Source organism: Salvelinus alpinus, chromosome 32, assembly GCF_045679555.1.
Source record: "Salvelinus alpinus chromosome 32, SLU_Salpinus.1, whole genome shotgun sequence".
Taxonomy (NCBI): domain Eukaryota; kingdom Metazoa; phylum Chordata; class Actinopteri; order Salmoniformes; family Salmonidae; genus Salvelinus; species Salvelinus alpinus.
In genome coordinates this window covers 19575115-19585936 of record NC_092117.1, presented here as the reverse complement: position 1 = coordinate 19585936, position 10822 = coordinate 19575115, and the positions used below count along the sequence as shown (strand labels likewise).

The 10822-nt window shown below is 44.2% G+C and overlaps 1 protein-coding gene across 1 annotated transcript; it reads right to left on the bottom strand.

Annotated features, from left to right (window-relative positions):
- Positions 1 to 2241: 2241 nt before the first annotated feature.
- Positions 2242 to 3740, bottom strand: LOC139562596 (DDB1- and CUL4-associated factor 7-like). The gene is made up of 2 exons (XM_071380405.1): positions 3560 to 3740; positions 2242 to 3072 (listed from the first exon to the last, which is right to left on the bottom strand). Exons 1-2 carry the CDS (start codon positions 3738 to 3740, stop codon positions 2300 to 2302), a joined length of 954 nt encoding a protein of 317 aa, XP_071236506.1. The 3' UTR covers positions 2242 to 2299.
- Between the last annotated feature and the right edge of the window lie 7082 nt (positions 3741 to 10822).

Sequence of the window (10822 nt, the reverse complement as noted above, 5' to 3'; positions counted from 1 at the left end):
GTAATGCAACAAAATAGGAAAAACGTAAAGTGGGATGAATACTTTTGCAAGGCACTGTATATACAGTGTGTTATTAGTGTTGTTTTGTGCCTTGTTCTAATGCAGGGTTTACCATACTTGGTCCTGCTCTTATGTTCCTGCTCTAAACCCTGCTCTAATGTATTGATAGAATACTTGACATGACTGTACTGTATGTGCACTTTCAACGTAACAGAAGAACAACTAAATGATGGATAATGTAGCAGTTTGTGGGTGCAGTAAAATTACAAAATGAAGCTTTGGTGAGCAGTGATGTGAATTGCCATCTGTTGGATGAAGCCAGCCATGACATTATGTAAGCAAAAAATATGATGTCAATACCAAACTGCTGACATAGGTCACACTTGAGGCATCTGTAATTACAGATTTGTTTATCATGCCTGCTAATCATTGTCCTGTAAAGAATATAACCAATGTGGGCCTCCTGAGTGGCACAACGGTCTAAGGCACTGCATCGCAGTGCTTGAGGCATCACTAGAGACCTGGGTTCGATCGCAGGCTGTGTTGCAGCCGCCCGCGACTAGGAGACCAATGAGGCGGTGGACAATTGGCCCAGTATCGTACAGGTCAGGGGAGTGTTTGGCCGGCCGCGATGTCCTTGTCCCATCACGCTCTAGCGACTCCTTTTGGCGGGCCAGGCGCATGCACGCTGACTTCGATTGCCAGCTGTATAGTGTTTCCTCCGACACATTGGTGCGGCTGGCTTCCGGCTTAATCAAACAGTGGGTCAAGATGCAGTGCGGCTTGGCATGGTCATGTTTCTGAGTCCGTACGGGAGTTGCAGCGATGGTACAAGACTGCAAATACCAATTGTAAAACGTACAACAACATTTTTTAAGAATATAACCAATGCAAAGTTAATAACACTTGTTGGTGTATCGTGAAAGGTGTACAAGATAGCTTCACTAAATGGCCCTCAATAAGAAATTCTGGTTGCCACTTTACTTGTGACTACTGTCACACACCAGGGTCCTCACCCTCCTTACATTTCTCACTCTCACCCCTCCCTCTTATCCCCCATTCTTTTTTAACCTTTATTTAACTAGGCAAGTCAGTTAAGAACAAATTCTTATTTACAATGACGGCCTTCACCGGCCAAACCCGGACGACGCTGGGCCAATTGTGCTCCGTCCTAGGGGACTCCCAATCACGGCCGGTTGTGATACAGCCTGGAATCAAACCAGTGTCTCTAGTGATGCCTCAAGCATGGAAATTCAGTGCTTTAGACCGCTGTGCCACTCTGGAGCATAACACTTTAGTCACTTCCCTACATGTCAGATTATCACAGTATAATCATGGAAGGGATCTGGTACCAGCAAACCATTTAAAAAATACTTGTCACATTAAAATAATGATGGTTTCAAAGTCTACAACTGGATTTAAACAAGTTCAGAAAGACATCCAGATGACCCTAAATGTCACGGATCCCTCCGGAACTTTCATCACGCACACCTGTACCCTATTCCCACTGATTAGTATTTGTATATATGTGCCCTTTGATTTCCATTGGGGGGTCGATTATTGTTACAATGTCCGTTGGTGCGTGTGAGTACCTCTGCTGTGTGTTTTGGGCTTTCGTGCCCTTGTGATTGCGCAGATGATTACGGGTCTCGTCCTGTGTGTTAATCATTGTGCGCATGTGTATTTATTCGAGGTACTCCTCGCTCTTTTGTTTGGGTTTCAACCCTGTGTTTTGTGTATGTGTTTGTTTGGTCTTCGTCCCCGTGCCTTTACACGGCACGCCGTAATTTGGGCTGAGTAAAAAAAAATATTACGCATTCCTGCGCCTGTCTCCCGAATCATCCGTTGCAACTTGACACAAAATTACATTTTCTGACACTGAATGTCATTTAAAATCCAGTTTCCTGACACTAAATATGTTGTTATATGTCATATAAAACACTTCTAAACCCAAAACATCTTCATATTAATCTCATAGCTGGCTGGATAAAACAACAAGTTAAACACACTCAAGAGGCAGTCTTCAGTTGGAAATGCACTGCTTCACTCCATAAAGAATTAATCTAGAATTGTTGAACCCACTGAAAGCACTGATGCATTTTGGCACTGATGATTATCAAAATAATAAATAAAGGGGACAACCTATTCCTTTTGACACAGAATTAGTTATCAATAAGTCAGGACAGAGCAGTGGGTTGAGGCAGTCCTGCAAGATTTACTTCCACTCAAAAATCACTGAATACACACATTGTCCTCATCCTCCACCTCTTCACATCCACCCCTCAGGTGAAGGTTGGCTTTAGACCCGCAGGATCTCTAGGCAGTTGTTGTAGCCGATGGCGATCCAGTCAGGCTGGGTGGAGGCCCACTGGACGTTGTTGATCTCCTCTGCTGTGCAGGCCAGAATAGGGTCCTTGATGGCCCTGGGCATTTGCTGGATGTCCCATATCAGCGCCTGGTGGTCTTCAGCTGCAGTGCAGATGTGACAGGAGGAGTGGGGAGCCCAGGCGAATCCGTTGACACATGCCCAGTGATTGTTGAGGCGGGCCACCGGCGTGCAGGGAACATGCACGTCCAGAATCACAACCTCCATGACGTCCATAGCCATGGTGGCCAGGTAGTTGGGGTCCTGTTTGTTCCAGCAGAGGTGCAGTAGGGGGTGGTGCTGGGGGTCTTCATAGATGATGGCGCTGTGCTCCAGGTGCCGCTGGTCAAACATCCTTACTGAGCCGTCCGTTCCGACCGACGCAAACATGTCCCGACCACCGCCTGCGTGGCTGAACGCTATGCCATACACCTCTTTGTCATGAGCAATGAGCTGGGTCTTGACTTGGCGAGATACGAGGTTGACTTTGCTCAGTACCTGGCCAGTCTCCAACCCCCCGATAATACAGGTGGTGTCAATGCTGGAGGTGCCCAGTAGATTAGGATCTACTTCATTCCAGTCAAACCCCCAAATGCGCAGGTAGTCTCCGCTAGTGGCAAGCAGGTCTAGGTAAACACCCTTGCTGTCCGGGATCCACATGATCTTGGTGGTGGGGTAGAGGTGGTCAAAGGTGTTCCTGCAGGGGCCTCCCAGGTGGCGCAGTGGTCTAGGGCTGTGCCACCAGAGTCTCTGGGTTCACGCCCAGGCTCTGTCGCAGCCGGCCGCGACCGGGAGGTCCGTGGGGCGACGCACAATTGGCATAGCGTCGTCCGGGTTAGGGAGGGTTTGGCCGGTAGGGATATCCTTGTCTCATCGCGCTCCAGCGACTCCTGTGGCGGGCTGGGCGCAGTGCGCGCTAACCGAGGGGGCCAGGTGCACGGTGTTTCCTCCGACACATTGGTGCGGCTGGCTTCCGGGTTGGAGGCGCGCTGTGTTAAGAAGCAGTGTGGCTTGGTTGGGTTGTGCTTCGGAGGAAGCATGGCTTTCGACCTTCGTCTCTCCCAAGCCCGTACGGGAGTTGTAGCATTGAGACAAGATAGTAATTACTAGCGATTGGATACCACGAAAATTGGGGAGAAAAGGGGATAAAATACAAAAATAAAAATATAAAAATATAAAAAAAGGTCTTCCTGCAGATGAACTCTAAACTCTCCTCCTCCAGACCCACAATCTGCATCTTATTGTTATATTCTTCAACGTAACCTCCAAGGGCCAGGCGAAAGCGCTTGTCGGGACGAACGCACCAGTTCATTGCATACACCGTCCATGGCGGTTTGTGTTTGTAGATCTCTTTTTGCTTACAGTGGAGCGACATAGCTCAATAAACAAGCTGTTATATCAAATCCTTAGCTATAAAAAAAATACAACTGTTTCCTTGGAACAAAATATACCCCACGGCTCCTTAAAGACGTCTGAATTGAAGATTTGAACAGTTCAAATGACAGCTAGCTGTCAGACAGCTAGCAGTCATTAGTGGATGCTAGACTAGCCCAGTTAACACCATTAGCTAGCTAGTAGCATGTTGTACCGCGTGATAGCTACTTCTGTCACACAACGAAAGCAAAGTTTATGCTTAAATTTAGCTTCAAGACACCTGTTAGCTGACAGGCAATAGTCTGAAATTGCTATTTATTTGATTTTGACAATCTGGGTGAGTGAGCCTGCTTTCGAATTGGGTCCCCTGCTAGCTTTGACCCGACCCCGACTTCAAGCCTCAAAGTGGCCTGTAGGTCATTCCATGTGCTAGGGTCACAGTAACTAAAAGTAATCTTTCTGGACTCTGTGGAGACCCACGGAACCTCTACAACCAGCCAGTGTTGAGAGCGAGTTTGACGATGGCTGGATTTCCAATTAAGAAGTGAGGTGAGGTGAGGTGAGGTAGTATGGGAGTTTCTAGAGAACTGCTTTATATACAAATAGCAGACAATGTTGGGCCCTTCTGGTAGTCAGACTCCCAGCCAACAGAGCTATATAAAAGGCAGTGTTGTGTACAAAAATTGTCTCCAGTGATAAAATGCAAGGCTTTTTATAGGACTATTGAGGCCTTTCAATTTCAAGAGAATAGCTAGCATTGCCATTGAAAAAAAAATATATTATTAATGATATAATTTTTTCTTTAGTAGGCTAAATAAAACAGAAATGCAAGTCTCAACAGTCAAATAGGATGGCTGTAGGAGCAATAGACCTTGATCCATTATTATCATTATTATTAGCAATAAGGTTTAAATGACCTTAAAACATGTTTAGGTCATTTTGTATAAAGCATTTATGTGCTCTATACTATGTAAAAAATAAATAAAAATAATGTATGTACAGGAAATGCAGTCTGTTAAAGATCTTCACAATAATGAATCATGGCCAAAAGGCCAAGTCCTCCATGGGAAATAAGTTCAGTAGCATAAACGGAGGTGGACAGCCATCAACAGGAAGAAAAAACTAAAAGGAGTCTATTGTACACAGTAGTACAGTAAAAATAGTAGGGGAATAACCTTCAATTTATATTGCCATATTTAGCCCATATTATAGGGATGCAATGCTCTGTAGTCCCACAAGGAAACAGCCCCAGTCTGTTTGACACTTCAATACAGTGCCTTCTGAAAGTGTTCATACCCCTTGACTTATTCCACATTTTGTTGTGTTACAGCCTGAATTCAAAATGGATTACATTAATGACAAAGGAAAAACATGTTTCTAGAAATTTTTGCAAATTTATTGAGAATGAAATACAGAAATATATCGTATTTACATAAGTATTCACAGCCCTGAGTCAATACTTTGTAGAAGCACAGCACAGCGATTACAGCTTTCTGGGTAAGACTCGAGGAGCTTTCCATACTGTCACGCCCTGACCTTAGAGAGCCTTTTTATGTCTCTATTTGGTTTGGTCAGGGTGTGATTAGGGGTGGGCATTCTATGTTTTTGTTTTCTATGATTTTGTATTTCTATGTTTTGGCCGGGTATGGTTCTCAATCATGGGAAGTTGACTTTGTTAGAGGCATCATAGCCTATGTTAAGCTTCACGGTCGTGTCATTGTTTTGTTGGTGACATTTACCTCAATAAACAGAAATGTACGCTCACCACGCTGCGCTTTGGTCTACTTCAGTCGACGGCCGTGACACATACCTGGATTGTGAAACATTTGCCCATTATTCTTTAAAAAATTCTTCAAGCTCAGTCAAATTGGTTGTTCATTGCTAGATAACCATTTTCAGGTCTTGCCCTAGATTTTCAAGTAGATTTTTCTTCTGTACAGGCTTCCTTCTTTTCACTCTGTCAATTAGGTTATTATTGTGCTGTAATACAACAATGTAGAAAAAGTAAAGGTGTGTGAATACTTTCTGAAGGCACTGTATATTGTCCATTGTTCATTTATTGGCGTGGTGTCATCCTTGTCTAAATGTCCTGGACAATAGGCAATATAATAATGAAGTCCAATGATCAGCAATGATCAGCAATAATAATAATAATTGTCCATAGGCTAGGCTGTGTGATTGTGCATGGATAGTATACCTGAATAATGAGCCAGTCAAATTGGGGTTAGCTTAGATCTGTCGGCTTGTCCCCTTGTGTGATGTGCTTCTCAAAGAAGTCTTGAGCCTCCTTGGCAGTGGAAATCGTGTGTGTTGTATTCTGGAAGATCAAGATGAGTATTGCTGAGTGGATGAAGCCGCATCTCAGATTTAGCTTGTTTCAGCAGTTCGGCACTCAGATCTGGGTAGATGCTGATCCTCTTCTCTGCATACATCAGAGCAGCCTGATTCTGCTGCGAGTTGAACAATTTGCTGTTTGACTTCAAAACTGTGGATTCGCACAATCCTACACGAGCTCTGTTGCGGAGAGGACCCATGTGGTGCGCAATGTTTATCAGTGGCATTGGACCCAGCTTCTCTTGCCCAAACAATTTATAGAAAAGATTGCTTATGAAGGAAATTGGGTTGACGCTTCCACACCAGGTTCAAGTCCTGTGACCTGCACATTGAATTTACGGGAATGATTTTCGAGTGATTGTTTTTTTTGGAGTCTGATTTCACTTTCTAGCTTAGTTCACGCTGTTTTCGCCCCTCTGACACATTGGCCGCTGGCTCCAAACTTTCTACTTTCGTTGAGTAGGAATCCACTTTAGAAGTGAGCAGTGCAAGATATTCATTTACCGTGTTTAATTGTAAGTCGAGGGAAGAGGTCATTTCCTCACAAATAATCTTTAGAATAGTAGTGGCCAACTCTTTCTGTTGTCGGGAGTCGCCATGTTGTCGGGAGTCGCCATGTTGTCGGGAGTCGCCATGTTGTCGGGAGTCGCCATGTTGTCGGGAGTCGCCATTATGTCGGGAGTCGCCATTATGTCGGGAGTCGCCATGTTGTCAGGAGTCGCCATGTTGTCGGGAGTCGCCATTATGTCGGGAGTCGCCATGTTGTCGGGAGTCGCCATTATGTCGGGAGTCGCCATGTTGTCGGGAGTCGCCATTATGTCGGGAGTCGCCATGTTGTCGGGAGTCGCCATTATGTCGGGAGTCGCCATGTTGTCGGGAGTCGCCATTATGTCGGGAGTCGCCATGTTGTCGGGAGTCGCCATGTTGTCGGGAGTCGCCATTATGTCGGGAGTCGCCATGTTGTCGGGAGTCGCCATGTTGTCGGGAGTCGCCATGTTGTCGGGAGTCGCCATGTTCCCACAGGTGAATTGTGAATGGACAGAATATGCCAGCTGCTGTAACGAAATATACCTGCTATTGTTCCTTGTAATACAGTGAACATCCCACGCCTTAATATGGTGTTATAGGTTGACAATTATTTGAAAATCAGTATGTTAATTCATAGTTAGGGAGCGGTCGAAATTTACGCAATTGTTACCTGGAGGAAAATGGGGGTATTATGCTATCTCAATTTCAGTAAGCAGGAGGGTTTAGTATTATTTTTTTTTAATTTAGTCCAGGGGAGGGTCATGTAATTTGTAATCTATTAAATGTCATATTGCTCAGTGTTTGAAAATTAGTTGTTTATTATATCTCGATGTGTGCAGAGTGCTGCCCATCATCCCTGATTCTCTGCTGGGTGCTCAATATCAAGTGCGCGTAGTGTGGTCTCAGTCAAATGATCCATAGCCCATACCAGGGGTGTCAAAGTCATTCCATTGAGGGCCGAGTGTCTGCGGGTTTTTGGTTTTTCCTTTCAACTAAAACCTAGACAACCATGTGAGGAGAGTTCCTTACTAATTAGTTACCTTAATTCATCAATGAACTACAATGGTGGAGCAAAAAGCTGCAGATACTCGGCCCTCCGTGGAATTCGTTTGACAACTCTGGACATCGAAGCCAGTTCCACTGCATTTTTTTCATTGTTCCCCTCTAATCATGGACTGATTTTAGACCTGGGACACCAGGTGTGTACAATTCATTATCAGGTAGAACAGAAAACCAGTAGTCTCCGGACCTCGTAGGGTATGCATTGAATATCCCTGGTATACTATAGGCCTAGGCTAGCATTTCCCAATCTTGGTTCTGGAGACCCCAAAGGGTGCACATTTAGATTTTTGCCCTAGCTCTACACAGCTCATTCAAATAATCAACTAATCATCAAGCTTTAATTATTTGAATCGGCTGTGTAGTACTAGGACAAAAAACAAAACCTGTACCCCTTGGGGTCCCCGGGACCGAGTTTGGGGAAAACTGGCCTAGGCTATATGAAGAGCATGCTCTCAGAAGCACAAGGCAAGTTATATTTCTAAGAAAATGTACTTTCTTCCCTATTTTTTTGCGCTGCTGGGATGGTGTTTTATAAAACTAGGCTACACTGCATTACACACTACATGTCACGAATCCCGCTTCCTGGGTCTGTTTTTGCCTGTGTTCTGTCCTGGAGTGTTTTTTCCGGTGTCCTGGAACGCACCCTGTCTGGTTGCCGGGCGACGTAGCTAGTTGGAGGATCTCTGAGTACCCGCACCTGTATCCCATCAGCTATCTGCATACCTGGTCCTGATCATCACCCCTCCACTTCATAAGCGCTGACCTGACATCCATTCCCTGCCGGATCGTTAGCCATGAACAGTATGTTGTGCCAGCGTATCAGCCTCCAGTTTGATAGAGTTTGTTTTGTTGTTTTGTACGTCTTGCTTGCCTTGAACTTACCTCCGTTTTTTCTGTCTACAGTCATTCACCCGGAACACTCATCCCATCCCTACCTGGTCGTCGGTGACTTCAGTTACTTCCTTGGATCTGCTTACTCAATTCCATCAACTCACCTCCGCTGCCCGCTCCGCTACTTGGATTTTTCTATCACTACATTTAAACTTGTAAATAAATACTCACCTTCGTCTTACTCTCCTTGTCCTGGTCTGCTTCTGGGTTCTACTTTAGAGAACCGTGACACTACATTGGATAGGCATTCCCAGTCAAGAGCCTCGGCCTGCCCTGCTCTTGCTGATGTAAACCCTTTTGTGCTGCTTAAAACTAATGACTGTGCTGTGTACTTCAGGAGGCGCGTCAAAGGCTTCTTCTGAAAATAATAGTTTTATTTGTCCAAAAATGCAATATCTGTGCGTGCGGTCTTGGCCTACAGGTGTCCTGTTCAGTTTGAGAGGGAAAGAGCGAAGACGAGAAGGAGAACAGAAGGTAAACTGGAGGTAAACTATAATAGATTTTTATAAAAACTAGATGTTCTGTCACCCATAATGAAGCTATTTATCAGAGTTATTGACCTTAGAATAAGCCATATTTGAGTAATTTACGCAACTTACATTACTATGAAGTGGCAGCCGAGGAGATGGACAGAGCATGGGTGCTAAAAGTAATTTAAGAAGGACTAATTAATTTAAACAGTCTTCATTTTCATTTGACTTTAGGCTACTAACGAGGGCTTTGTGTTGGAGCCTATTTCTTCCTATTCAAGAAATAAGAGGTAGGCCTACCCTTTTGACAGACAAAATTGCAGTTTACTATCCATAGATTTTGTCAGCTAATTCCTTCGGTCACTAAGCATATATCCATGTCAGTGAAGGGCTTGGTGTGTTAAGTGAAAATTGAGGGTGTATGTGAGTAGTTGGCTTTTGTTAAACAAAATGTCTGAAAGCATAGCTTAAGGCCTAAGATTTAGAAGAAAAACCTGATTATATAAATCGATCTATATCGATGCTTTAGTCCGCAATGCTAGAAACAAGCTGTAAAATACCTGGGAAAGATGTGACTCTGATGCATATGGAATATCATAATCCTGGACTATCGGACCACCATTTTATTACGTTTGCAATCGCAACAAATAAGCTGCTCAGACCCCAAAGGAGCATCAAAAGTCGTGCTATAAATTCTCAGACAACACAAAGATTTCTTGATGCCCTTCCAGACTCCCTCTGCCTACCCAAGGACGTCAGAGGACAAAAATCAGTTAACCACCTAAATGAGGAACTCAATTTAACTTTGCGCAATACCCTAGATGCAGTTGCACACCTAAAAACTAAAAACATTTGTCATAAGAAACTAGCTCCCTGGTATACAGAATATGCCCGAGCTCTGAAGCAAGCTTCCAGAAAACTGGAACGGAAATGTCGCCACACCAAACTGGAAGTCTTCCGACTAGCTTGGAAAGACAGTACCGTGCAGTATCGAAGAGCCCTCACTGCTGCTCGATCATCCTATTTTTCCAACTTAATTGAGGAAAATAAGAACAATCCGATATTTATTTTTGACACTGTCGCAAAGCTAACTAAAAAGCAGCATTCCCCAAGTGAGGATGGTTTTCACTTCAGCAGTAATAAATTCATGAACTTCTGAGGAAAAGATCATGATCATCAGAAGGCAAATTACGGACTCCTCTATAAATCTGCGTATTCCTCCAAAGCTCAGCTGTCCTGAGTCTGCACAACTCTGCCAGGACCTAGGATCAAGAGAGACACTCAAGTGTTTTAGTACTATATCTCTTGACAGAATGATGAAAATAATCATGGCCTCTAAACCTTCAAGCTGCATACTGGACCCTATTCCAACTAAACTACTGAAAGAGCTGCTTCCTGTGCTTGGCCCTCCTATGTTGAACATAATAAACACCTCCCTATCCACCGGATGTGTACCAAACTCACTAAAAGTGGCAGTAATAAAGCCTCTCTTGAAAAGCCAAATCTTGACCCAGAAAATATAAAAAACTATCGGCCTATATCAAATCTTCCATTCCTCTCAAAATATTTTGAAAAAGCTGTTGCGCAGCAACTCACTGCCTTCCTGAAGACAAACAATGTATACGAAATGCTTCAGTCTGGTTTTAGACCCCATCATAGCACTGAGACTGCACTTGTGAAGGTGGTAAATGACGTTTTAATGGCGTCAGACCGAGGCTCTGCATCTGTCCTCGTGCTCCTAGACCTTAGTGTTGCTTTTGATACCATCGATCACCACATTCTTTTGGAGAGATTGGAA

What these genes read in the sequence shown, in the direction of transcription:
- LOC139562596 (XM_071380405.1), bottom strand. Translation starts at nt 3,740, where the DNA reads ATGTCGCTCCACTGTAAGCAAAAAGAGATCTACAAACACAAACCGCCA. An exon ending in GGAGAGTTTAGAGTTCATCT is followed by an intron (nt 3,073 to 3,559) that starts GCAGGAAGACCT and finishes GCCACCTGGGAG; the next exon opens with GCCCCTGCAGGAACACCTTT.